This window comes from Natator depressus, chromosome 13, assembly GCF_965152275.1.
Source record: "Natator depressus isolate rNatDep1 chromosome 13, rNatDep2.hap1, whole genome shotgun sequence".
NCBI classification, from domain to species: Eukaryota; Metazoa; Chordata; order Testudines; family Cheloniidae; genus Natator; species Natator depressus.
This window is the reverse complement of record NC_134246.1, coordinates 29,895,312-29,919,691: the sequence shown is the minus strand read 5'-3', so window position 1 is coordinate 29,919,691 and position 24,380 is coordinate 29,895,312. Positions and strand designations below refer to the sequence as shown.

At 46.8% G+C, this 24,380-nt stretch overlaps 1 protein-coding gene across 4 annotated transcripts in view; it reads left to right on the top strand.

Moving 5' to 3' along the window:
• Positions 1-17,599, top strand: part of CHD6 (chromodomain helicase DNA binding protein 6) — a 180,028-nt gene extending 162,429 nt beyond the window's left edge. For 3 of the 4 annotated variants that reach the window (XM_074970360.1, XM_074970359.1, XM_074970357.1), the window contains 3 exons: positions 1,494-1,613; positions 11,403-11,507; positions 13,650-17,599. In XM_074970360.1, coding sequence (XP_074826461.1) covers positions 1,494-1,613; positions 11,403-11,507; positions 13,650-14,543 — 1,119 coding nt within the window. In that variant the 3' untranslated portion in view covers positions 14,544-17,599. The remainder of the gene's footprint in view (positions 1-1,493; positions 1,614-11,402; positions 11,508-13,649) is intronic. The other variant, XM_074970358.1, reaches the window with a different exon arrangement.
• Positions 17,600-24,380: the final 6,781 nt, after the last annotated feature.

Here is a 24,380-nt window from a genome sequence, read left to right as displayed (position 1 = left end):
CTGCGGTGGTGTAACACTGGCTCTGTGGGATTTCCCATGTGGGGGCAATCCTCATCTGTCTGGTCAGGACAGCTTTAATGTGCTTTGTGCTCCTTTGACAGTACAGACTGGGCTTTACTGAAGGCCAGGACTGGGCCTAGGGCCTTTTCTTGGCAGAAAAACCCTGGTTTCTGACTGATTTAGGCAGCTGCATGTTTTTCCTCTTCCTTCCATACATTTGCACTGGCTTACTGCAGCTGTGCAGGTTGCACTCCTGAAGAGCAGTGATCTAGAGTTCACATGACTCAGTGGGTTTGCAGCGGGTAAAGCTGGAATATCAGCAAGCAAGAGAATGGGATGAAATTAAGCAAAGGAAAATGTAGGCTGAATAACAGGAAAACCTTCCGGACAGCAAATTCTGGAATCAACTTGCAAGGGAAGGCGTGGAGGCACCTCTCATGGCACCTCACATTTAAAACAATGCTGGCAACTAGTCTGTGAAGAGCGGTCCTGGTTCTGGGGGGAGCTCCCTAAAAGGGACCAAGTAGGGCATTTCCCTCTCTGAGTGTCTGAGGTGGGATCAACTGATAGGCAGATAATAAACAAGGGTCCATGGACACTGAGGCCTGTATTAATGTCCCTGAGCCTCTATGATTAGGGGTCAGACTGGTGCCCCGTTAGCCCAAAAGCTATAATGCAGAGAAGAGATTGGTCACAATCAAACTGACTCAGGAAATGGGGAAACTGCAAAACTTACAAGTCTTATCCACCTGCTAGATGTGGAAACAGAAGCACAAAGAAATTAAGGGACTTTGACAGTCACTCAGGAAGTCGGGGCAGAGTCTGACTAGAATCCTGGAATCTTGACTCCCAGTCCTATGCACTAACCATGGGTCCACACTTGCTCCCCTAGACTTGCAGTCTGAGAGTAGAAGGAGATCGGGGTTAGGGTTTGTATCTGGAGTACGTCTGGTAGGATAAGCATGATTATTAATTACTTGTATTACCGTAGTGGTGAGGTGTCCTAATTTTTGGACCAGGATGCTACTGCACAAGGTCTGTGCAAGCGCAGAACCAAAAGAAGGTCCGGTGGCCCAAAGAACGTCCAATCTAAGGATAAGTAAGACAAGAGACACTAGCTGGTCACAGACAGATGGCCAGGCATGTGAGATGCTGACACACTGTGGCACATACTGCTGTGCTCTTCCTTTCCGAATTATGGCTGGGACTTTTTAAGAAGATCCAGCATAGTCTCTCTGCGGTGAATTTAGTGACAGGCAGCACTCCTGGGTGTGCAGAGACATCAGCCAGAGATGGAGTTGTTAGTCTAGGCTGAGGCACAGCAAAAGCATCTTCAGACCTATCAAAATAGGTTTGCACTCATCCAAAAAGCAGAGCTGTGCAGTGGGGCCTGCACGGATGCTCCTCCCTCACACCATCAGCTTGGCTTGGCCATTCTCCCTCCAAGTTTCTCGCCATCCATTCTGATTAATGCTCTCTTATTTGCATTCTAGAGTTTTTCAGACAAGCCCAAGCAGAGGAGGCAGCGCTGCAAGGACCCCAGCAAACTGGACATAAACTCACTCACGGGAGAGGAGCGGGTGCCTGTGGTCCATAAGGGTACAGGACGGAGGGTAAGCAAAGACATTTGTTGTGCTTGGTCCTTGGTCTGCATAGAAATAGTTAGCAGAGACCCAGCTATCCCACCAGGATTTTAAATCCTGAGAAGTAGGTAGGATGGTAACCAAGTCTGTAATACACACATGGATCTATACCACTGTCAGAGCCACAAGTGTGCCTGGGGGATACCAACCTACTGACAATAATTAACTGACTCAGCAGAGTAGATATAGACTGTTCTTTGAGTGCTTCCTCATGTCCATGTCAGTATAGGTGTGTGTCTATCGCGTGCGCTGTCGCTGGAAGACTTCCTGCCCCCCTCCAGTGATATCTGTCAGGTCGACTCTGGTGCCCCCTGGAGTGGTGCCTTCATGGCATGGCATTTAGGCACCTGCCAACCTGCCTCTTCCTCAGTTCCTTCTTTCAGTCCATGGTGGTTGCTGGAATGCTCTTAACTCTTGCTCAGCAAGTGATCCCCGTAGTGATCTTCTTTCTTTAACTAAATTGTAAATAAGTGTAAATAGTTAGTTAGAATAAGTATAGTAAGTAATTAATAGTTAGTTTACGTGTAAGCATTCACCCTGCGGGGCTATCCTGCCCGGACCACAGGGCATGCCTACATCCAAGGACTTCAAACAGTGTGGGGCGTGCTGCAAACACATTCCAATAAGTGACCCCCATGAGAGCTGTTTGAAATACCTGGGAGGGTCACATCCAAGGAAAGTGCCAGATTTGTAGGAATTTCAAACCAAGAACAAAAAAGAAACAATCAATTGAAATTTCTTCTCATGGAGGGGGCACTTCACCCACTTCAGAGCTGCGGCCTGACCTGGCACCAAGTACTTCCTTGACCAGGAGTGTACTGGCATCCATTAGGGAAACCCAGCATGGACCAGGCTCCCTGGTGCTGACCTCCTCCCGGCATGCTTCTTTGGCACCCAAGAGGTCAGCGCCAACAGCGTGACACTATTCTCCATCACCAGTGCCGAAGAAGAGGACAGAAAAGTCAGAACGGGGGCGTTCCCCTGTGAGAAAGGCCTTAGAGTGAGATCTGTGGTGGGCCACTTTCAATCAGTTGCAATCCAACCGTCTCTGTTGACTCCGGCCCTAGGGGAGGAACCCGTCGAGTCCAGTACCGATGGACTCCTCACATAGGGTTAGCCAAGAAGGGGAGATGACCCTGGCAGCACCGTCAACGCCAGAGGCATATGAGGCAGTGTGGAACCTTCTAACTCTCCCAGCACCACCATCCCCCCCAAGCTGAGGTCTACAAGGGACAATGCAGGCACCGCAAGGCCCAGTTCCAAGAGAGCAAGCACCAGTCCTGGGCAAGCCTGCAATGATGCTGAGGCATTGCCCTCTGTCCCGCTCATCATCAAGAGACTCGACACCACAGACACGCTCACCACAGTGACACTGCACCTTGCCCCAACACCGGTCTTGTTCCTGGCACCAGTCACAGTCTAGGCACTGGTCACAGTCTTGGTGCTGCTCCAAGTCATGGCACCGCTCTCCGTTGCAGCACTGTTCTCTACCACGATGCTGCTCTCCATCATGGTACGATTATTCAGTGCCAAGGAGCAATGCACCGCCCTGTTTGCCTAGGGAACGGGTCCTCAGGCTCCGAATCACAGGAGGAGTCGTACACCTGACGAGGGAGCAGACTCTGGGCGGAACATAGATGCCCAGCTGACATGGTCCAAGGCCTCGCTCCTCAAGCATGGGCCCCTGGTCAATGGCAGATGCCACCTCAGTGGCCAATGTTGACCCCTTGGCTGCACATGGTCCAGGGCTCCCACAGGAGACACTCACTTTCAGCACCCTCTGAGATGAGCTCCCTCCATCCCTGTCGGAAAGGGGTTCCATTCCCGGGTCAGAAGTCCAGGACTCTCAGATCACACCTGTGGGAGACCCATCAGCACCGGATGACGTACAAGGCCCGGTGGCAGTCCAGGCCTCTTCGTCATCCTCCCCTGACAAGGCAGTGGCTGACATGGCCATAGCCCCAATGCAGGATGACTACAAAGCCCACAGGAGCTCCTGCGTCGGATGGCTCAGAACCTCAACCTCCAAGTGGAGGAGATTGCGGAATCAGCCCCGGCCTTGGCAGGCATTCTGACTCCTTTGGGTCTGGCAAGAGTAGCCTTGCCCCTGAAGGAAGCCATCCTACAGCCTATAAGGGCATTGTGGCAGACCCTGGCCTCTCTCCAGCCCATGGCTAAATGGGTGGAGAGGAAGTATTTCATCCCCCATAAGGGCTATGAATATTTGCACACCCACTCCTCACCCGGCTCCCTGGTTGTTGTTGCGGCCAACGAGAGCAAAAGGCAAGGACAGCAGGGACTATTGCCCAAAGCAAAAGAGGCCAGGAAACTGGACCTCTTATGGTAAAAGTTTACTCCATGGGAGGTCTCCAGTTAACGATTGCATATCACCAGGCCCTATTTAATCAGTATGACTTTAATTCTTGGTCAGCCATGCAAAAATTCCAAGAGCTCCTGCCATCGGATGCTAGGTCAGAGTTTGCGGCCCTGGTGGAAGAAGGCAAGGCCATAGCCAAGGCATCCCTCCAGGCATCCCTAGATGCCGCAGACGCAGCAACCCGAGCGATGGTCACGGGGGTAGTGCTGAGGCGAAGCTCCTGGCTTCAGTCGTCTTGCCTACAGTATGAGGGTAGGGATGGTGTCCCTAGCTGCTGTTTGACGGAAGCTGGGAATAAGCAACAGGGGATGGATCACTTGGTGATTACCTGTTCTGTTCATTCTGTCTAGGGCACCTGACATTGGTCACTGTCGGAAGACAGGATACTGGGCTAGATGGACCTTTGATCTGACTCAGTATGGCTGTTTTTATGTTCTTACGACCTCCCGTTTGAGGGACATTCCCTCTTCTCAGAACAAATGGACACCCAGCTTCATAGCCTAAAAGACTCGAGGGTGACCCAGAAGTCATTGGGCCTCCACACTCCGGCCCCATTCCGGAAGCATTGTAAGCCTCAGCCCATGGGCCATTTTTACCTGCCACATCACCAGCAGAGGCAAGACTTTGGGTGAAAGAGGAATAAGGGGCTCAGGAAAAGAGAGGCCCTTCACTCCTCATCAGCCTCGAAATCTGCGCCCGCAAAACAACTGTTGGGGAATAAACAAAACTTTTGAGGGTGCACCCGAGGACAGTGCACCAGTTCAGAACCTGAATCTTATCCTTATGTTCGTGGACCATTTGTCCCATTTTTACTGGGCACGGGCCAACATCACATCCAACTGATGGGTGCTCTACACGGTAGAAGTGGGATATACCATGCAATTTATTTCTTTCCCTCCTTCCCACCTCTCCTCCCTGTCCCTCTTTAGGGACCCTTCTCACGAAAATCTTCTGGCCAAGGATGTGCAGTCACTCTTAAGGGTGAGGGCAGTGGAGGAAGTTCCCATGGAGCTAAGAGACAAGGGGTTTTACTCCCACTACTTCCTGATCCCAAAGTCCAACGGAGTTCTCAGGCCTGTCCTAGACCTCAGGAACCTCAACAAGTTCTTGAAGAAGCTGAAGTTCCGCATGCTCTCTCTGGCCTTGATTATTCCTTCCCTAGATCCAGGGGACCGGTATGCCACCCTCAACTTGAGAGACGCATACTTTCATATCGCTATCTTCCGAGACCACAGAAAATATCTTTGATTTGTGGTAAATCAGAACCACTATCAGTTCACATTGCTGCCTTTTGGCCTGTCGGCAACACCGAGAATATTTACGAAATGCCTGGCGGTGGTGGTGGCCTCCCTCGGGAGACGAGGGGTGCAGGTCTACCCATACCTAGACGACTGGCTGGTCAGGGGCCAGTCCAGGGTACTTGTGGAACAACACGTAGGCCTTGTACTGTTCACTTTCAGGAACCTGGGATTCCTGGTCAACGAACACAAGTCTAACTTCATGTCCGTCCAGAGGACAGAATTTATAGGAGCAATTCTCGATGCGAATCAGGTGAGGGCCTTCCTGCTGGAGAACCATTTCAGGGCCATCGTAGCTCTTATACAAAGCCTGAAAGCATGCCCCACCACCATGGCAAGGAGCTGTTGGAAGCTCCTGGGGCACATGGTCTCTGCACCGTGCAGCATACACATCTCAGACTGCACCCTCTCCAACTGTGGCTGGTATCAGTGTACATATCAGGTTGTCACCCACTAGACAGAGTGGTTTCACTTCCGCCGGCAACACTCAAAGCCCTTCAGTAGTGGCTGGAGCGAGACACAGTGTGTGCCGACGTTCCCTTCATAAGGCCCACACCTTCAGTGGAGCTAGTCACAAATGTCTCGGACATGGGGCCTCCTCCCACACCCCTCATCCACAAAGCTCTGCTCAAGGTCAGAAAGGACAAGGCTCACATGATTCTCATAGTGCCGACATGGCCGCGGCAACACTGGTTCACAACATTGCTGGACCTCTCAATAAACATGCCAATGTGGCCAGATCAGATCTCCCAGGAGCACGGCTGCATGCTCCACCCAAATCTAGAGTCCCCTTGCACCTGACGGCTTGGAATCTTTGTGGCTGAGTGAGATGGAACAGTACTGCTGGGTGTCGGTACAAGTCATCCTTATAGGTAGTAGAAAGCAGTCAACCAGAATGGCCTACCTAGCAAAGTGGAAAAGGTTCTCACTGTGGTCACTTCAGAAAGGGGTCTCCCCCTTGGATACGACGCTGCCCTTTATCCTAGATTACCTGCTTTACCTGAAGAAGGAAGATCTTGCAATATCTTCCACAGAAGTCCACTTAGCTGCAATCTCAGCATTCTACCCATCGGTGAATGGCAGATCGGTTTTCTCCAACCCGATTTGTGCTCAGTTCCTGAAGGGTTTAGATCGCCTGTATCCGCAGGTGCACAGCTTCTGGTCCCCTGGGATCTCAACCTGGTGCTATCTCAGTTGACAGGGCCCCCGTTCGAACCATTGGCAATGTGTCCCTTGATTTACTTATCCTGGAAGACTGCCTTCCTGGTGTCCATCACCTCAGCCAGGAGGGTTTCGGAGATCTGAGCACTCACCTCCTAACCACCGTACACTGTCTTCTTCAGGGACACAGTTAGGCTTCGCCCACACCCGTCCTTCCTTCCAAAGGTGATCTCCCATTCCCACAGTAGTCAGGACATCTTTCTCCCAGTCTTCTGTCCCAAGCCCCATAAAAAGAGACAGAAACAGAAGCTGCACTCTGGATGTTAGACGTGCCCCAGCTTTTTACATAGAAAGGATCAAACCCTTTCGGAAGGACATCCAACTTTTCATTGCTGTTGCAGAAAGGATGAAGGGGAACCCAGTCTTGGCACAGAGAATCCCTTCCTGGATAACATCCTGCATCCTCAAGTGCTATGACTGGTGAAGGTGGCTCCCTGTAACAGAGCCTCCTTGGTCCTGTTTCTGTCTCGGTCAACAAACTACGCAGAGACCTTCGTGCTGGTCCAACACCTTGTGCAGTTTATTTATAAAGGAGGCTCACCACCTTCACGACATACAAAGTACCTTTAACAAGCAAGGGAGGTACTCTCTCTGTCCCTCTTACTGCCTGCTTCCCCCCCTTTTTACTTCCTTCCTGTGCCTATTTGTGGGCTCTGGCTAATGGCTTAATTAGCCTTTCTGCCCTGCCCCACCCACAAATTAGGCACTGCTCTGTTTAGTCAGCTCCAATCTGCTATGCCTAATTAGAGCTGCTGTGAACAGAGTGCTGACTCAGGCGTTCATACCTAGCACTCTGTCACACACCTTCCCCCCCTTATCTAACCGCAAGGTTCTTCTTTCCCTGTGCTCTGCCTCCCTTACAGAGGGGCCACCCTCTCTATCTCCAGGGCAATCATCTGGGTTTCCTTTGTGGGATTTGTTCATCCCCCACCCACAGACCTCTCACCATGTGGGGGGTGAATACCCCCCATAGCTCTCTAGCAGCCCATTTGTCTTCACACTAGGGCCATCCTGGGGGGTTACTCCTCTCATTCTCTCTCTTTGAATTTGGCAGGGGATAGAGGTTACTCCCCTCATCCCCTGGATCACCCAGGGCACCACGTTCCCTCAAGTCTCCAAACTGTGCCTGAGTTTCTTCCCCTGGGGGTTGTGTCGCAGGGAGCTCCACTGGCCCCCTGACCTCTGTGAAGGAGTTTGGGCTGTCTGTCCCTCCATACCTCCTTCCTTACTTCCCTGGGGACATCTCTTGTCTCCTGATTCAGGCTTTGTTGTCTAGGGGTGTCTCCTGCTTCTTTCTGAGGGTTCCTCCTCTCTCTCCCCCCTGTTCTCCTTTTCCTTATGTGGAATTCCTCCCATCACCTCGCTTCCCAATGGGGAATGGACTCTAATCCGTGCTCAAGACAACCGGATAAGGCAGCCCCTCCATTACCCCAACTTGTTTCCACCAAAATCTTCCCCGGACCTCCAGGGGCACCTGGGCTATGGGGCAATTCCTCTTATCCCCATGGACACACTCTGTGTCCATAGATGCTCCTGGAATTATCCAGTGAGAATTCACCAGCTCCCTCTGGACAAGAAAGCAAGCTGAGGCCGTATCCACAAGGCCCTTCTGGAGTTTCCTCCCCACCATCACAGAAATGGTGAACAGTTTTTTGCCCTTTTTTCTTCCCTCCTGCCCTGGCCCAGCCACAAACGTTGGCAAAATCCATGTACAGGCAGTCCCCTTTCATCTGTCCAGATAGTCCACATTGCGAATAATGGGTCGAGTCCCAGCTGGAACTCTTCGGGGTTCTTCCTGTCCATGCCCCTTCCTGCTGTGGGTTCTCCGGTCTTCCTCCCCAGCTCTGGATCCTTATATGGTTGCCCATCTTTCCTGGGAAAGTCTGCCTCTGCATACTCCTCTGTCAGTTTCTCAGCAGCATCCACTGTGCTCAGTGGATATCACCTGACACACTCTCGTATGTTCTCGGGGAGGCCCTGAAGGAACTGTTCTAATACCAGAGCTTCCATTATTTCCACCACCATTTGGGTATCTGGTCTCAACCAGCGGGTGGCCCAGTCCATCAACCTTCGGGCAAATGCCAGGGGCCATAAACCTCCTGTTAACCTTGCGGATCTGAACTTTTGGCAGTACTTCCCAGTTGACATCCCTTCCCAATCCAGGATGGCTGCCTTCACCGTCTCATATTTTTTGGCCTGCTCCTCACTCCACCATATAGGCCGCTTGGGCTTCTCCCAACAGATAAGGGGTGAACTGCATGGCCCAAGTTGCTCTAGCCCAACCTGCACCGATAGCTACCCTCTCAAAAGTGTCCAGGAATGCAGGGCCCATTTTACATAGTTCAAGGTTCTGTGTTTGGGCACCATCTCCCATCAGGGAAATTACCACCTTCTGTAGGAGCTGCTACTGGACACTGGCTTGTTCCCTTATGAAGTCCTGCAGGCTTTTCTGCTGCTCTGCCTGACAGGCAAGCAAAGCCTGTCTCTTCATGTGATGGGATTGTTGAAAACCTTGTAGGGCCTTCTGCATCTCCTCTTGTTGTTTTACTAGCCATTGCAGGGTCTCCTCCATTGTGCGGGCCACCAAACCCTTGCGCTGGCTCAGATCTCAGACAAGGCCCCACATGTAACACAGCCTCCTTGGTCCTGTTTCTGTCTCGGTCAACAAACTACGCAGAGACCCTTGTGCTGGTCCAACACCTTGTGCAGTTTATTTATAAAGGAGGTCCACCACCATCACAACATACATAGCGCCTTTAACAAGCAGGGGAGAGCAATCTCTCTATCCCTTTTACTGCCTGCTTCCCACCTTTTTACTTCCTTCCTGTGCCTATTTGTGGGCTCTGGCTAATGGCTTAATTAGCTTTTCTGCCCTGCCCCACCCTGCCCACAAATTAGGCAGAGCTCTGCTTAGTCAGCTCCAATCTGCTTTGCCTGATAGGAGCTGCTGTGAACAGAGTGCTGACTCAGGCTTCCATACCTAGCACTCTGTCACACTCCCCCACACTTAGCGCACTCTATGAGATCGCAGGTCTCATCAGCAGCATTCTTGGCTCATGTCCCAGTCGTAGATATCTACAAGGTGGCAACCTGGTCTTCCATCCACTACACACTACACCATTACTCAATAGGCAAGAGGTGATGCAGCCTTCAGTACAGCAGTCCTCCAGTCCATGTCTTGCAGAAACTCCAATCCCACCACCTGACTGATTGCTTGGGAATCACTTATATTGTAACGGACATGAGCAAGCACTCGAAGAAGAAAAGACAGTTACTAACCTTTCCATAACTGTTCTTTGAGATGTGTTGCTCATGTCTATTCCACAGCCCACCCTCCTGCCCTTCTGTCAGTTACTGGCAAGAAGGAACTGAGGAGGAGGCAGGTTGGTAGGTGGCTATATATCATGCCATGAAGGCGCCACTCCAGGGGGCACCAGAGTTGACCTGACAGATACCACTAGGGGAAAAAAAGTCTATATTGGAATGGACATGAGCAACACCTCTTGAAGAACAATGGTTACAGAAAGGTTAGTAACCGTCTTTTCTAGATACACACACTCACCAAGGCACATGGGTCCCACAACAGGAAAGCAATTCAGCTTAAAGGATCAAAGTAACGCCTGCTGTTGGCTGCAGGGGCTAATTTGATCCTTACCTGTCAATATCCTGGGGTTATTTCACAAACTGTATTTTTTTGATGTGGTGCAAATGCCTTTGTTTTGTCCCTGATTGAGAAGTGCAGGAACAGCATGTAAATCCTCTTCCAAGTCCTGGGCAGAGCCATGCTGTGTGCAGGCAGTGGGCAGGTTGTCAAGCACATTCTCTCACTTGTTTCAAAAATGTTGAGAAAGTAGCACAAAGTCTGAGTCAAGATCATGGTTTTGTCTCTGCAGTGCAGACCCCGGTGTGACAGGAGAAGGCGAGTCTCAGGCAGCTGAGTTCTTGTATCTTCTCCTTACAGTGATGAAGGACCTTAACTTGCCCACAAAATTCCATTTAAAACAAACCCATGTGATCGTGGCAGGTGACTTTAAAAATAATCATTTAATTAAAAATCAAACAAACTGGTGAGTTAGAAAGACAGTGGCTCAGCTCCCCTTGTGCTTCCCTGTGCTGCAGCAGTGAGACCACCATCGGACAGAGCTGGTGAGTTTCAGGCCAGCTTCTGAGCATCCCCCTTACAAAAGCCACCATCACCACAACTTGATCCCCTCATTGGCAGGCTTAGCAAGGAGGCCAGAGATGGAACAGACCCTCGAGACTGAACTTCCCTCTCTCCACAGGTCAGGGCTGAGCCACAGTGTCTGGAAGCAGCACAGAGGAAGCTTGCAGTCAGCACCAATACAGACATTCACTGCACTGGGCACTGCAAACACAGAGTCAGACAGTCCAAATAAATAGAAGAAGCAAATGCTCTTATCCCTGTTTGCCAGATGGGGGACAAAGACACAGAGAAAAAGTGACTTGTGCCAGGTCTCAGCGAGTTGCTGGCAGAGGAGCACTGGCTTCTGTTTCTGGCTGAGTGCTAGTACAGAGCCTTCGGCACGAGATCCTTCCTCCCAGTGACAAAATTCTGTGACGTAGACGGGAGTAGGCCCAGGCTATGCACCTCACTGGACACCACGCACTGTCTGCGGGTGAAACTTGGGTTGCTGATGCCACATAAGGAATCAAAACTCCAGGCTGTTTGGTTTTAAGAAATGATCATAGCTGCCGAGTGTTGGGGAGCAGCGGTAATGCCCCCGAACAGGGAGGCCAGCTGCACCTCACCTATGTGTACACCTAGAAGGTTAATCATATTTCTTATGTAACTTTGCATAACTCTTTCTGGAACAGAGGTCATCCTTTTACTGTGTTTTATAGTTAGGGGGAGCCATGGCACCAGCATTGAAGGAATTGCCAAGGTGGCTTGATGCAAACTTGGAGTATGCTGTTGCAGCAGACTGGGCTGACATTGTTAAGCTTTCAGTAAGTTAGAGCTTTTGGAGAAATCTGTATCATGTCATCTTTTCTTTCTCCTCCCCATCCCCACCCCCTTTTTTCCAAGGAGGGTCCCTGAATTGGAACGCAGGGCCTCAGTTACACACATGGGAGGGAATATCTACAGGAGCAGCTCTGCCTGGTGTGGCCAAGTGACAACTCAGGGAGGAGCTGAGCACCCTGCACATTGGTGACAGGTGGCTAGGAAAAGTGGAAGAGGAAATATTTAGCAGTGATGGGAAAGGGAGGAGGCAAGTTTAGGCTAAATATCAAGAAAATCTACTGGACAGAGAGATTTAAGACTTGGGATGTTTAGAAATGACTAGACAAGGCACTAGAAATGTTGTAGAGGGAACACTCGTGCATGGGGCCAGACTGGGACAGGAAACAGACAAAATGTGACCATATAGGTCAGAATTTCAAGGGGGCCTCAGCTCAGCTTCTATATCAACTCCTGTAAATCCCACATTTGCTAAGAAACATGCAAATGTTCTAACAGGCCTAATATGCCTTATGTGCAGGGAGGCACTTTTCAAAATTTGCCCCACTATTTTTTCTGTTCCTAATCTCTGAATCACTGCCCCAATGAGCAACAAGCTGCCATGGGTGGGAGCTCTTACTTCCCTTGGACAGGGATTGCAAGGAGATTCAGCTGGTGTTTGGGTGGGGTTACTCCATTTTCATGTGGCCCTGTTCTCTCCCCCCCACCCCCCTTTTCTTGGTTGTGGAGTTGTGTGTGGCACTCATGCTGGGTTGGGAGGTGGGAGGAGAGCATGGGCAGTTTGAAGGTTTATGCTGCTCTACAACTGGCACTAGAGTGTGACAGACTGACCCATTCCCTCAAGAAACAAAGAGCTGCCAGGCCAGGATGGTGCCAGCTCCACCAACCCAGAGAGCAAGCCTCCAGTGCAACTTCTATCTCACACTGAGTCATTAGGCTTCCTTCAGGGGCTGGGTTTGGCATTTATTGTATACATTTTCAAGAAGCAACCTCCACTTGTGCCCACACTTTGCTGATGCAAAGGCCTTCATGCCTGCTAACTGTTGGGTGCATCCTTTCTATTAGATTAACACTTGCATGTCTGTTAGCATCTGCACTCCCACAAGCAAGTGTTAGCATGGAGCGATGTTTGCACCTCCCAAGTCCAGGCACACACGTGTGTGCACACAGTTTGCCACAAGCACAGGTGGAGGCTGAGTAGAAAATTTACCCTTTTATGTGCAGTAGTTGTGCCATGTGAACCTCCAGTATATTTTGATCCAGCCTGCAGGACACATGCAGTGCATGGAGCTCCTACCCTTTTCAAGTCTAAATGCAAAATGTTTCCATTTAAATATGCATCATTTGCAACCTATTTGCTATCCTGAAACCCCAAGAATTAGGCGTAAGAGGAAAGGTATTAAAATGTTTGTGCTAAGAATGTTGGATAACAGATTTTAATGCTATTCTGTAGATGCTCCTAGGTTATTTTGTAATTTAAACAGACACAGTCACACCAGGTTGTGTGTGTAGGTTAGCCCTATGTCTGGGGCTCCAGAAGACCCTTATTGTTTCATATCTATACAAAACGGTTTGAGCCATACATTAAAGCTCTAAGTAATGGGTGAGCTCCAGAAAATAATGTGCATTTTTTGCAGCTTTGCTGTTGTGCGGGGCTTTGAAAATTTGGCCCTTAAAGTCTAAAAAGTAATGTTTTTTACCTGGTGATGCAGCCAGAATTCAAGCTGGGATGGGAACTGATTTAGCGTCACTGACACTGGGCTGCCCCTGTGCTTTTGATGTCATCAAAGATGTCAGTTCTCAGCAACAGACCTCACCCACACAGGAAGCTCAGGAAAAGCAGAAATTGTACTGTCTACACAGAGCAAAAAGTGCTTTCTCCTCTCCTCCCCGTGAGCTTTTGGACTTCTCTACAGCATCATGCCAGGGGCAGGGCGGGAGGTGTTTTGCACTGACAGCATCCCTTTGGTGAAAGTTCTCTATCCCTCTCAAATCCCATCTTCAGAACCATACCAACAGGGGCTTGTGTGTTACTAACTTTGGGAACCCAGGTGTAAGCACAACAAGCTGAGTTTTCTTTGGGGCTACAATAACCTTTGGGCTTTTTCTGTTTCGTTTGTCACTTTCAGGGATTCCTGCCAGAAAGCAAGTTCAATCGTATCCTGACTGAGCCTGTGCTCCGGGACACCGGGCCCCGTCGAAGAGGGAGGAGGCCAAGAAGTGAACTTATTAAAGCCCCTGGCGTCGTATCGGATTCTTCTTCTGGAATGGGACCGTTATTCATGAATGGACTTATTGCTGGAATGGATCTAGTGGGACTTCAGAACATGAGAAACATGCAAGGCATCCCTTTAACTGGGCTGGTTGGGTTTCCTGCTGGATTTGCAGCAGTGCCTGCTGGTGAGGATGTCAAAAGCACCCTAAGTATGTTGCCTATGATGCTGCCAGGCATGGCTACTGTACCACAGATGTTTGGTGTTGGAGGACTTCTAAACCCACCAATGACAACTACTTGTACTTCAACTGCTCCAGCTTCATTAACAAGCACAACTAAAAGTGGTACATCAAATACGGAAAAAGCTACTGAGGACAAACAAAGTAGCCAGGATGTGAAAAATGAACCTCTGTCTGAAGACAAACCTGGTCCTAGTTCATTTTCTGATCAGACAGAATCTGCAATAACTACCAGTAGTCCTGTTGCTTTTAATCCATTTCTTATCCCAGGAATGTCCCCTGGACTGCTCTATCCATCTATGTTTCTTTCCCCTGGTATTGGCATGACATTGCCAGGCATACAACAAACCAGACACTCTGAGGCAACAAATCTAGAAAGCCAGAAGCGGAAGAGAAAGAAAGCTAAAGGGGAACCAACAAATCCAGAACCAGAAACTGTCTCGCTGTCTGAAAAAGAAGCTGCAAACAGTCAAAACTGTACAGAGCAAACCCAGTCTCTGTCATCAGAGAAAGAACATGACATACAAGCGGAAGAGAAGGAGTTAAAAGAAATTAACAATACCAATTAGAATTTTTGTTTCATTAAGAAAAAAGATTGTGGCTTGTAAGTTTCTTATCCCATAAATATTTGTTACTTACCCTCCTGCCCCCTCTTCACCTTCATAAAAACCTGTGTTTCCATGAGTAATATTATCTACCTAATTCCCTGTAAGAAAACTATGGTGACATATTATATGTTAATAGTTGCAGGGTCTTGCCACTTTATTAGATAAACAGTGTTGTCTAGTTAGTATGGGAGGCACAGAATTCTTCTTCTGTTATCCAGTTGTTCATCCCAACCAACAATAGTAAATCCAGCACTTGGTCACCCCCAAAATTGCTCATTTATCTGGGGAAAAATTAAAAAGCAAAACCGGAGCAAAAGAAAGTACTTTCATCTCTTGATCTCAATGCAGACAAGGGTATTTCTTTTTACAGTGACACTGAATGAATAAAACTGTATTTTGGGGTAAAAAGCACAGCTATAGTAAGTGCTAATGTGTATTTTTGATTTAAAGTATTTCCCTATTTTATCATGGTTACTAGAATAGTAGTATAGACAGAAGTATATAACTAATGATTGAAAATGCATATATTCATTTCTTTTAAAAAAAGCATAACTGGTAGTGATATAATTTCCTCCCCTTTCACTCCTTGGAGTTTTGGAGACAAACTGCAGTAAGTGAAAAGATTACGTAGACTTTATTTTATATTTTTTTAAAACCAAAGTTTTTTACATTTAGTGGACTTTCAGTTGCCCTTTCCTTGTTAGTTACAAGAACTTTTCCAGCTTGTGCTGAAAAGGTTTTGCACATCCTGCATGTATTTCATTGAGTTTCTTGTACCTAAAGCTACCAGTTACTTCACCGGTCTGGTAGTATTCAGTTCTCATCTATGGCATCAGAAGTTCTGTAAAGAGTTGTTTTTCCAACAATGAACAGGCCACTCATATAATGCTCTTATATGAATACTGAGGCTTTTGAGTTTTAAATTTTTTTTTACAGTTCTCCTCCCCCCCCCATAAATGACATCTTTTCTGAAAACAAAAACAAAATAAACAGAAAGCTGTTGGGCTGGCTTTACAATTGTGAGTCCTTTGAGAAGGATTGTTGAGGTTTTCAAAGCTTGTGTTTATCTTCCTTTTCTAGGGTTAGACTGTGAAGAGATTATTTTTGCTTCTTCTTTCCATTCCTCTTTGTTCTATTTGCTGTTGAACAGTGTTCCCAGCAGTCCCGTTGGCAAATTATTCTACAGTATGCATTTTAAATTCACAAGTTTTTAATGTGATCAGTCCCCCAAACTCTGTGTCTTGAGACACCTCCACAGGTCAACTCCATGTAGTCCTCGCTCCTCACTGCTCCTGTTTAGTTTTTCTTTCACTTGGGCTTGTTCTAATTTGCAGCTCATGGTTTGAGACTTGAAATAAACACTTAGTGGTGCAGCAGTGAAATGACAGACTGTTTGAGGGAGCTGAAGTGTGCTAGTAATCAGTTTTGCATTTGATTGTCACCATTTACTGTATTTTTTACTTATTTTCTGTTACAGTTTTCCTAATTTATCAGATGGTCCAAATGTTTTGACATAACTATTTCAGTTTGCATTATTTATTTATGATGCTTTTTGTCATTGTCTTTTATACATTTGGGATTATAAATTATGTACATGTTACAATTAGCATCTCAAAGAAGTCTGTTACCCATGACCTAAAAATTTATATTTTCAAGGAATTTATTCCCACTTTATTGAATTGGATGTGATTTTTTAAAAAAAATTATGTAACTGATCATAATGCAAAAAAATCAGATCATTAAATGTGTTCTATTTAATAACACCCTTGTAGCATAGATACTGTATCATTATCGACAGATTTCTTAGAAATGCTGCTATCTCTATTTAACTAACAGTTTGTTCAGTTTTGCCTCCAGTGGAAGCAGAAAGGGTTTTTTCAGCTGTTAAATCCAAAATCAATATAATTTATTTATGTAAAAAAATTACTTGATTGATATATTTTTGAACCTTTTAAGTACTAACTTTCTTTTTACTCAGTAGAACATGTACTTGCCCTAAATCCTTAAAATACAAATGCTATAAAACTTCATATATCTTCAAAGCCTTACTGTGAATGGGTACAGAAATCTCTGCAGAGTCCATTTCTTATATGGGATGGTTGTTTTTCCAGGGTTGCACTCATAAGGAACAGGGTTCAAAGTGAAATGTATTTAACTAGCCAGCATGTTCTTACTTATCAAACATGTATGTTAAGTCTCTGGGTGTTTAGGCTTCTCTTCGGCTGCTATTGTGTGACCCTTTTTGAAATCCGATAGCGAAACTCTGTGGATTATTTACATTGTAAGGCATAAGCGGCTTATTATTACTTTCCATCATCATATCCTAGAACAAATACCCAGTTTTCACCACTTTCATGGATCCTCACACAAATATACATTTTCCACCAAATGTGCTAACAAAATAAACTGTCTGTGCTCTTGAACATGGATAAAAAGAAAAAGATTTAAAAGTCAAATTTTTATTTTTTTAATTTAGTGACTAGATGATGCTTATCTTTCAAACTTGGCAGAGCCTTGCCACAGATGTATATAATTTTTTCAGCAAATATATGTGAATGTTTGATTCACTTGAGTCAGTGCTAAACGTTACTTGCTTTTTTCTCAGCATGAACCATATCCACGGCTGTTATATACAGCACACTCTCTTTGTCAGATCGTCCCTCATGTGAACTGAGGAGCTTACTGTGGGGGGGATGACTAATTGCTGTTGATTCACAGACTTTTCAAGAAAATGAGCTAGTTTACCAACTACGTCCTCAGCTGTGTCAGTGAGTGTTTGCTGCCTGCCCTTCAAGTTTGCACACATTAACCTGCCATGCTGCTTGAACAACTAGTGCAATGGAGCAGCCCAAGTTACACAGCAGGCTTAAATGCACCCAACTGAATGACAGACAGGCAGTTGGTGATACACAGAGTCTCTACTCTACATTAAGATAATCGGTGGGAGCCAAGAGAACTGTTCATAAAATCCAAAGAGCCAGTAATAAATCCTTTGCACTTGCACTACACCACCTTTCTGCAGAAGAGGAGCCAAGTGTTTAGTTTCTCCTATTGAGCTCTTAAGTGTCTCCATTTAAACTTTGTACCATGTTAGTAGGTGCCAAATAAATGCTTGTAATAATGAATCGAAGGATCTCATTATGCTTTAGAAAGATAGTGGAATTTCCATTTTGCAGCTAGGTAAATAGATGCACCGAAAAACTAAGGTGATTTATCAACAGTCACAAACAAGTCCAGCAATAGTATTGGCAACAAGTAGAGGAGTCCTAGTTCCCAGGCGCTGCCCTAACCATTGGACACACTCCATTCTTTGGAATCTTGAAATTTTAAAGCTGTTTTCTGATCATGGTTCCCTGGAATATGAACATACTTTGGGGTGGTGTAAAAGAGCTGCTCTTCAGGACTCAGTTGCAGCCATTGTTTTGAGGTAGGTTTATTTTGGGAAGCACAGGGACAAAAAGTATGAAAGTGGTAGAGGAAAAAGAGCCTACCTCCAAAGAATGGTATGAAGTTTGAACATAGCTTTAAGAAAAAAATCAACGTACATCACATTTTACATCTGTTCTTGAGAGTCCCTTTACGTTTGGGGTGGCTAAATACAGCAAATGGAATTCAACAGTACAGCCTGCAGCAGTATTAATCTTTCATAAAGAATTTTTACCACAACAGCTACAGGTATCTAATGCCAGACTGTTACTAGACATAAGATGAAGCTCTGTGTGCTGGAACCTATACTCACCATGGGCTGAACCTTCATATTAAAGCTGAGGGCAGGTGCAATCCGCCCTGTTTTATGCAGATTAGGAGTAAGCTAACACCCAGGTTTGCCTGACCTAACGCATACAGCTATTGAACAAAGTATTGGCATTAGTGTTGCTTTTTAACATTTTATTTTACAGTGTGTAAAGAGTGTATTCTCTCCTCACAGCAGCTGGAAATTTACACAAATGACTCTCACAGATGCTAACAGGATTTATACATATAAATTCCCCCATTGCATTGAAGTAGGACATGACAGCTGTATAACAGCAGCACACAAGTAGGAAAAGCAGTGAATAAGATTTGTGTCCAGCTGTGATAGGGCATCCACCCCACACTGGCCTGTTAGGGGTTAATGGAGCCCTAGGGAGGCGGCACAGAAAGCAGCCAATAGGAGAGGGGCTGTGAGGAGCAGCCAATGAGGGCTGGGCAGGCCTATATAAGAAGGGCTGCAGGGCAGAGGAGGTAACATCAGGCTCCTAGCTGGAGGAGGAAGTACTAGCACCCTGGACAGAACAGTACTGCCAGCAGAGATAGGAGAAGCTAGAGAGAGCTCCTGTTTAGCTACTAAGACTGGCAGGCTGAAGCCCTGCGGTAAGGGCAAAGAAGGTGCTGGGGGCCAAGGGGAAGTGGCCTAGGGAAATTAACTGAGGAGTCAGAGGGGATGAAGCAAGTGGTGGCCATCTACACGGTCCCTGGGCTGGGACTGGAATAGTGGGCAGTTCCCCTCCCTCTCTCTCCTCCCCCTTCCACCCCTTGGCCACTAAGGAAGTGGCTATACAATTGGCTGCAGTTGCCACTGAAGGAAGTGGCTGGACAGTGGACTGTAGTTCCCCCAGAAATGCGGGAGAACAGAGTATGGCACAGCCAGAGGGCCCTGTTATGGGGAGGATGTCATGGTCCTGGGAGTGATGGGGTCCTGGAGCAGAAGTGACAGCAGCAAGACACTATTAGAAGAGGGCGCGCTGGCTAGTAGAGCTAATCCCTGGGACAGCCAGCAAGAGGCACTGCACTGGTGAGTTGCACCCCATCACACCAGTTCAAACTGCAGGGGGCAGAGTGTAATTTCCTGAAATGAAATCTGATCAGGTCATCTGGGCTAACACCCTCACTGACAAAAGTTCTGTGAGATCTTCACATGTGTGTTATGTCTCATCTGAAAGAAGTCACCTCCTTGTTCCCTAATATTATCATGGGGCATTGGATCTATACCAAGTCAGAGAGAAGAGCACTAGTTACAAAATACCACCCCCACTTCCTGCAGCAAACTAGGTATTTTCTAGGCATCTTGTACCCAAATACTGACTCAGCCTTACCTACTTAGCTTGATCTATTGGGGTCACAGTGCAGGATGGTATGACTGAAAAAACTCCACTGTGAGAAAAGCAAAAGGTTACAAAGCACAAATCTTTGGAACTCAAGGAATAACTAAAACCCTTTGTGAGATTTTTGTTTTTACTTGACTGGGTGTGTCCTATTTATGAACCAGTAAACACATTTCTTACTCCTCCCTGGGCTTCATTTCCCCCCAGCTCCACTTTTCCCTTCTCTAGACAAGCTCAAATCACTTTACAAACACCCCTAGCAGGGAGGTGCTAGTTACAATTTGCGGGTGGGAAAACTGAGATATAGAAAAGGAAAAACCCCCAAAATGTTAAATATAGAGGCCTAATGTTAGCCACCTAGAGCTGTCTCTAGGCAGTGTACATTTTTCAAAATGCCAAGTGCAACTTACAAAAATTGTCTTGGGGCAAGCTCCACAAAGGGATGTAGGCAGCACAACATCTTTTATGTGCCCTGCTGCCCAGTGGAATCCTCCAAGCCCTGAGTTACGTACCCAGTTACCTATACAAGACATGGGGAGAGTTAGGTGCCTAAGAATGGGATCCACAGGCGCCAGTCTGCTGAGTTGCCTAAGCTAGCCAGTAGGAAATGCTGAGGAGAGGAGTGGGGCTTAAGCCCTGCCCCTCAAAGCTTAAGTTATTAACTCCAGGACTGAGAGCGGCAACTCTCTCTGCAAAAAAAATTGGGGAGGGAGGCATGGTGAATATTCAGCTGAATCTGAGCTGGCATGATGCTATGGCCAAAAGGATCCTGGGATTCATAAACGGGGGAATCACAAGTAGGAGCAGAGAGGTTATTTTACCTCTGTATTTGGCACTGGTGCGACTGCTGCCTGAATATTGTGTCCAGTTCTGGTGCCTACAATTCAAGAAGGATGTTGATAAATTGGAGACAGTTCAGAGAAGTGCCACGAGAATGACTAAAGGATTAGAAAACACGCCTTAGAGTGTTTGACCCTAACAGCATCCCAGTGCCAGAGGGCAAGGGGCTCAATGGTATCTGGTAATGAGTTTCAGCTGGTGTAAGCAGTTCACTGTGCCCCAATTCATTAATGTCATAAACTGTATCTGATGTGTCATGTAAAGTATCATTGGAAAACTAATAACACACTGATCATTAATATTCTTGCGGTATGTATGTAGGGTAAACATCCAAGGGATCATGCAGGTATGAAGGAAATGTGGAACTAAAATGTGCTTACCAGACAAGTTTGGGGCATGGATAAACAGATTTCCCCCAGAAAAGGGACAGGCTGACACCTCCAGGCAAGTGTCATCACAGTTGAGTAGCAATCCCATCACGTGGCCATAGTATTTTAGCTAACACCAGCAGTGGAAGAAACCAGCTTGGAATTGCCTTCACCAAGAAATGCCATGTCTCCTTGCTCACAGCATGAATGAACTTTACTTTGGGGGTGACCTTCAGAAGAATCCTTTTCAAAGGGCTATAAAAGAGAGATGCAAAGAATCCAAAGTTATCTTTCACCTATGAAGACAAAGGAACAGAGCATTTCAGACTTTGTGGGAGACCCTGAGAAGAGGGGTGGTCAGCCATCTTGCTGGAAGGTAGTGTGATAAGAATTTTACCTTGAACCAAGACTGAGTTTTGTTAAAGTCTGAGACTCTAGAAAGCATTTTTCACTTTTATTTTCTTGGAACCATTTCTAACTCTACCCCCTGTACCTGAACTCACTTAAAATCCTATCTCCTTTTATTAATCTTGTTTTACTTTTAATCTAAAACAACCCAGTGCTGTGCTTGAATTGAAGTGATAGCTAACGCCATTTATGGTGATAAACTGTGCAGGTTGTCTCTTTAGAGGAGCAAACAAACCTTATTCCTCTGAAGGGTCCAGAAAAGATCTGGACATTTCAGAGCACGTGGTTTTGAGAAGATTCAGGCCTGAATGGTATTGAAGTCATTTTGGCTGGTGTAACCATGGCTGGTGGAGGCAGAGAGTGGCTGTGGTGTAACAAGCAGAGCTGCTGGTCCACGGCTGAATATCATACAGACACTCAGTGTATGTTTGTATGGTGGCTGGGAGTGTCCAGGCAAGGGAGCTACAGCAGCAGAGCATTGTAAGGCACCCAGGGTTACAGGGCAGGTGATGACACAACACAACCTCTTACTGGTCTGTATTGCACCCCAGAATGTGACTCAAGGAGTTAAGTCTATTTATCTTAATAAAGAGAAGACGGTTGGGGGGGTGTCACTCGATTACAGTGTAGAAGTACCTACATGGGGAACGAATCATAGAAGATTAGGGTTGGAAGAGACTTCAGGAGGTCATCTAGTCCAACCCCCTGCTCAAAGCAGGACCAACCTCAACTATTAACATTTAACAACGGGCTCTTCAATCTAGCAGAGAAAGGTCTAATACGATCCAAATGGCTAGAAGCTGAAGCTAGTCAAATTCAGACTGGAAAAAAGGCATAACTTTTCAATAGTTGAGAGTAATTAACCATTTGAACAATTTACCAAGGGTCATGGTAGATTCACCATCACTGACAATTTTTTAAATTAAGATGTGATTGTTTTCTGAAATATCTGCTCTAGGAATTCTGGTGTGGAAGTTTGGAGCAATCCTTTCTGGCCTTAGAATCTATGATTGGGATTCACAGTCATGGATCTTGTCCTGGAATTAGGCACGTGCACACACACACACCCTCCCCGCCCCCCATCTCATTGTTGCCAATAGCCCAGCAGTTCAGGAGCTTGTGTAGGATGTAGGAGACCTGTTTTCAAATCCTTCTCTAACGGATTTAGAACAGGGACTTGAACTTGGGTCTTTCATATCTGAACCCATTTTATTTATATATGTGTGACAGGTTGCTGGGCAAGAACTGCTGACTTGGCCTTCTGTCAAGCCAGTCCCCATTATGGAAAGCAAATTGGAGCTGGCTAGAGAAAACCTGTGCCTAATGGGAGACAGCTGCCTGCCCAATTAGCTTGGGGCTATAAAAAGGCTGCAGGGGAGGCAGCAGAGTGATAGCTCTTCCCTCCTAGGAGCAGACACTAGAAGCAAGCTGTGTATGGTGAAAAGGTGGTGGGAGCACAACCTGTAAATAAAAAGCACTAGTGGTTACTAAACCCCAGGATCTCCAAGTGACTTTGTCAGCACAGCAGGGCCAGGAGTGAAGAGGACCTGCTGTAAACTGCTACACGTGGGGGCTGCTCTATGATTTTGTGCTAGAGGAAGACTTTGGCAGCCCAGAAATGGAGGAGACCTTGCAGTGGCTGGTAAAGCAGCAGGAAGAGGTGCAAAAAGCAATGCAAACCTTTCAGAAGTCCCACCAGCTGGAGAGGCAGGTCTTGCTTAACTGGCAAGCAGAGCAGCAGAAGAGTCTGCAGGACTTTATATGAGAGCAGGCCAGCACCCAGCAGCAGCTCCTCCAGAAGATGGTGAGTCCCATGGTGGGGGATGGCAATTGGGCACCAGGCTTGAGACTCTGTAAAATGGGCCCTGCAGATGATCCCGATGCCTTCCTAGGCACTTTTGAGCAGGTAGCCATGGGAACAGGATGAGAGAAGAGAACCTGGGCCCTGCAACTGGCTCCCTACCTGGCCAGTAAAGCCCAAGCAGCATAGTACTTGCTAGCAGTTTTGGCAATGGCACCTCTGTTTCTAGTATTGTGATTTCTAATTTAGAATTTTTAATTCTAACTCTTCTTATTTTTAGAGCACAAGTTTATTGTTGTATCATTTGACTTCCAGTCTGACTGACTCTTTTTTTTTTTTTAAGCCCTGTCTCAAAACTTTGTTTTCATTCAATCCACCAATGGTGGTTGCCTTTTGCAACTGTTATTTTGCCTCTCAATCCAGCCCATAGTGTTTTTCTGCAAGCCATTGCTTGATTCTCAAATATTCAGTAAAACCTATTGTAATTTTTGTTGAACATAAGAACTGCCAGAATGGGTCAGACCAATAGTTCCTCTAGCCCAGTATCCCATCTTCTGCCAGTGGCCAGTGTAGAGTGACTAGATGTCCCCCCCTTTTTTTTTATAGGGACAGTCCAGATTTTTGGGTCTTTTTCTTTATATGGGCTCTTATTTACCCCCCCCCCATCCCGATTTTTCATACTTGCTGTCTGGTCACCCTAGGCCAGTACCAGGTGCTCCAGAGGCAATGAACTGAACAGGCAATCACTGAGTGAACCATCCCATGGTCCACTCCCAGCACCTCGCAGTCAGAGGCTAGGGACACCAAGAGCCTGGGGATACAGCCCTGATTAGGGCTAATGGACTTATCCTGAGGAGGAACTGATCACTTGGGCAGAAGTATCAATGTCAGGATACTACGTTGTTAGCACATAAATGAAGCCGCGAAATAAATGTTTAAATGACCTCACTCCACAAAGAGGTAAGTGAGGCATCCGTACACACCAGGCAGGGGCCTTTAGAGGCTGAAGACTTTATGCTTCCATCCCACACCACTCTCAAGTTTTAGCAAATTAGGACAAGGCAGTCCATAAGAACACCCTTTCCTCTCAACAAGAAGAGGAGGACTTGTGGCACCTGAGAGACTAACACACTTATTTATTTGAGCATAAGCTGATGAAGTGAGCTGTAGCTCACGAAAGCTTATGCTCAGATAAGTGTTAGTCTCTCAGGTGCCACAAGTCCTCCTCTTGTTTTTGCGAATACAGACTAAGACGGCTGCTACCCTGAAACCTTACCTCTCGGTCACCGCTACCGCT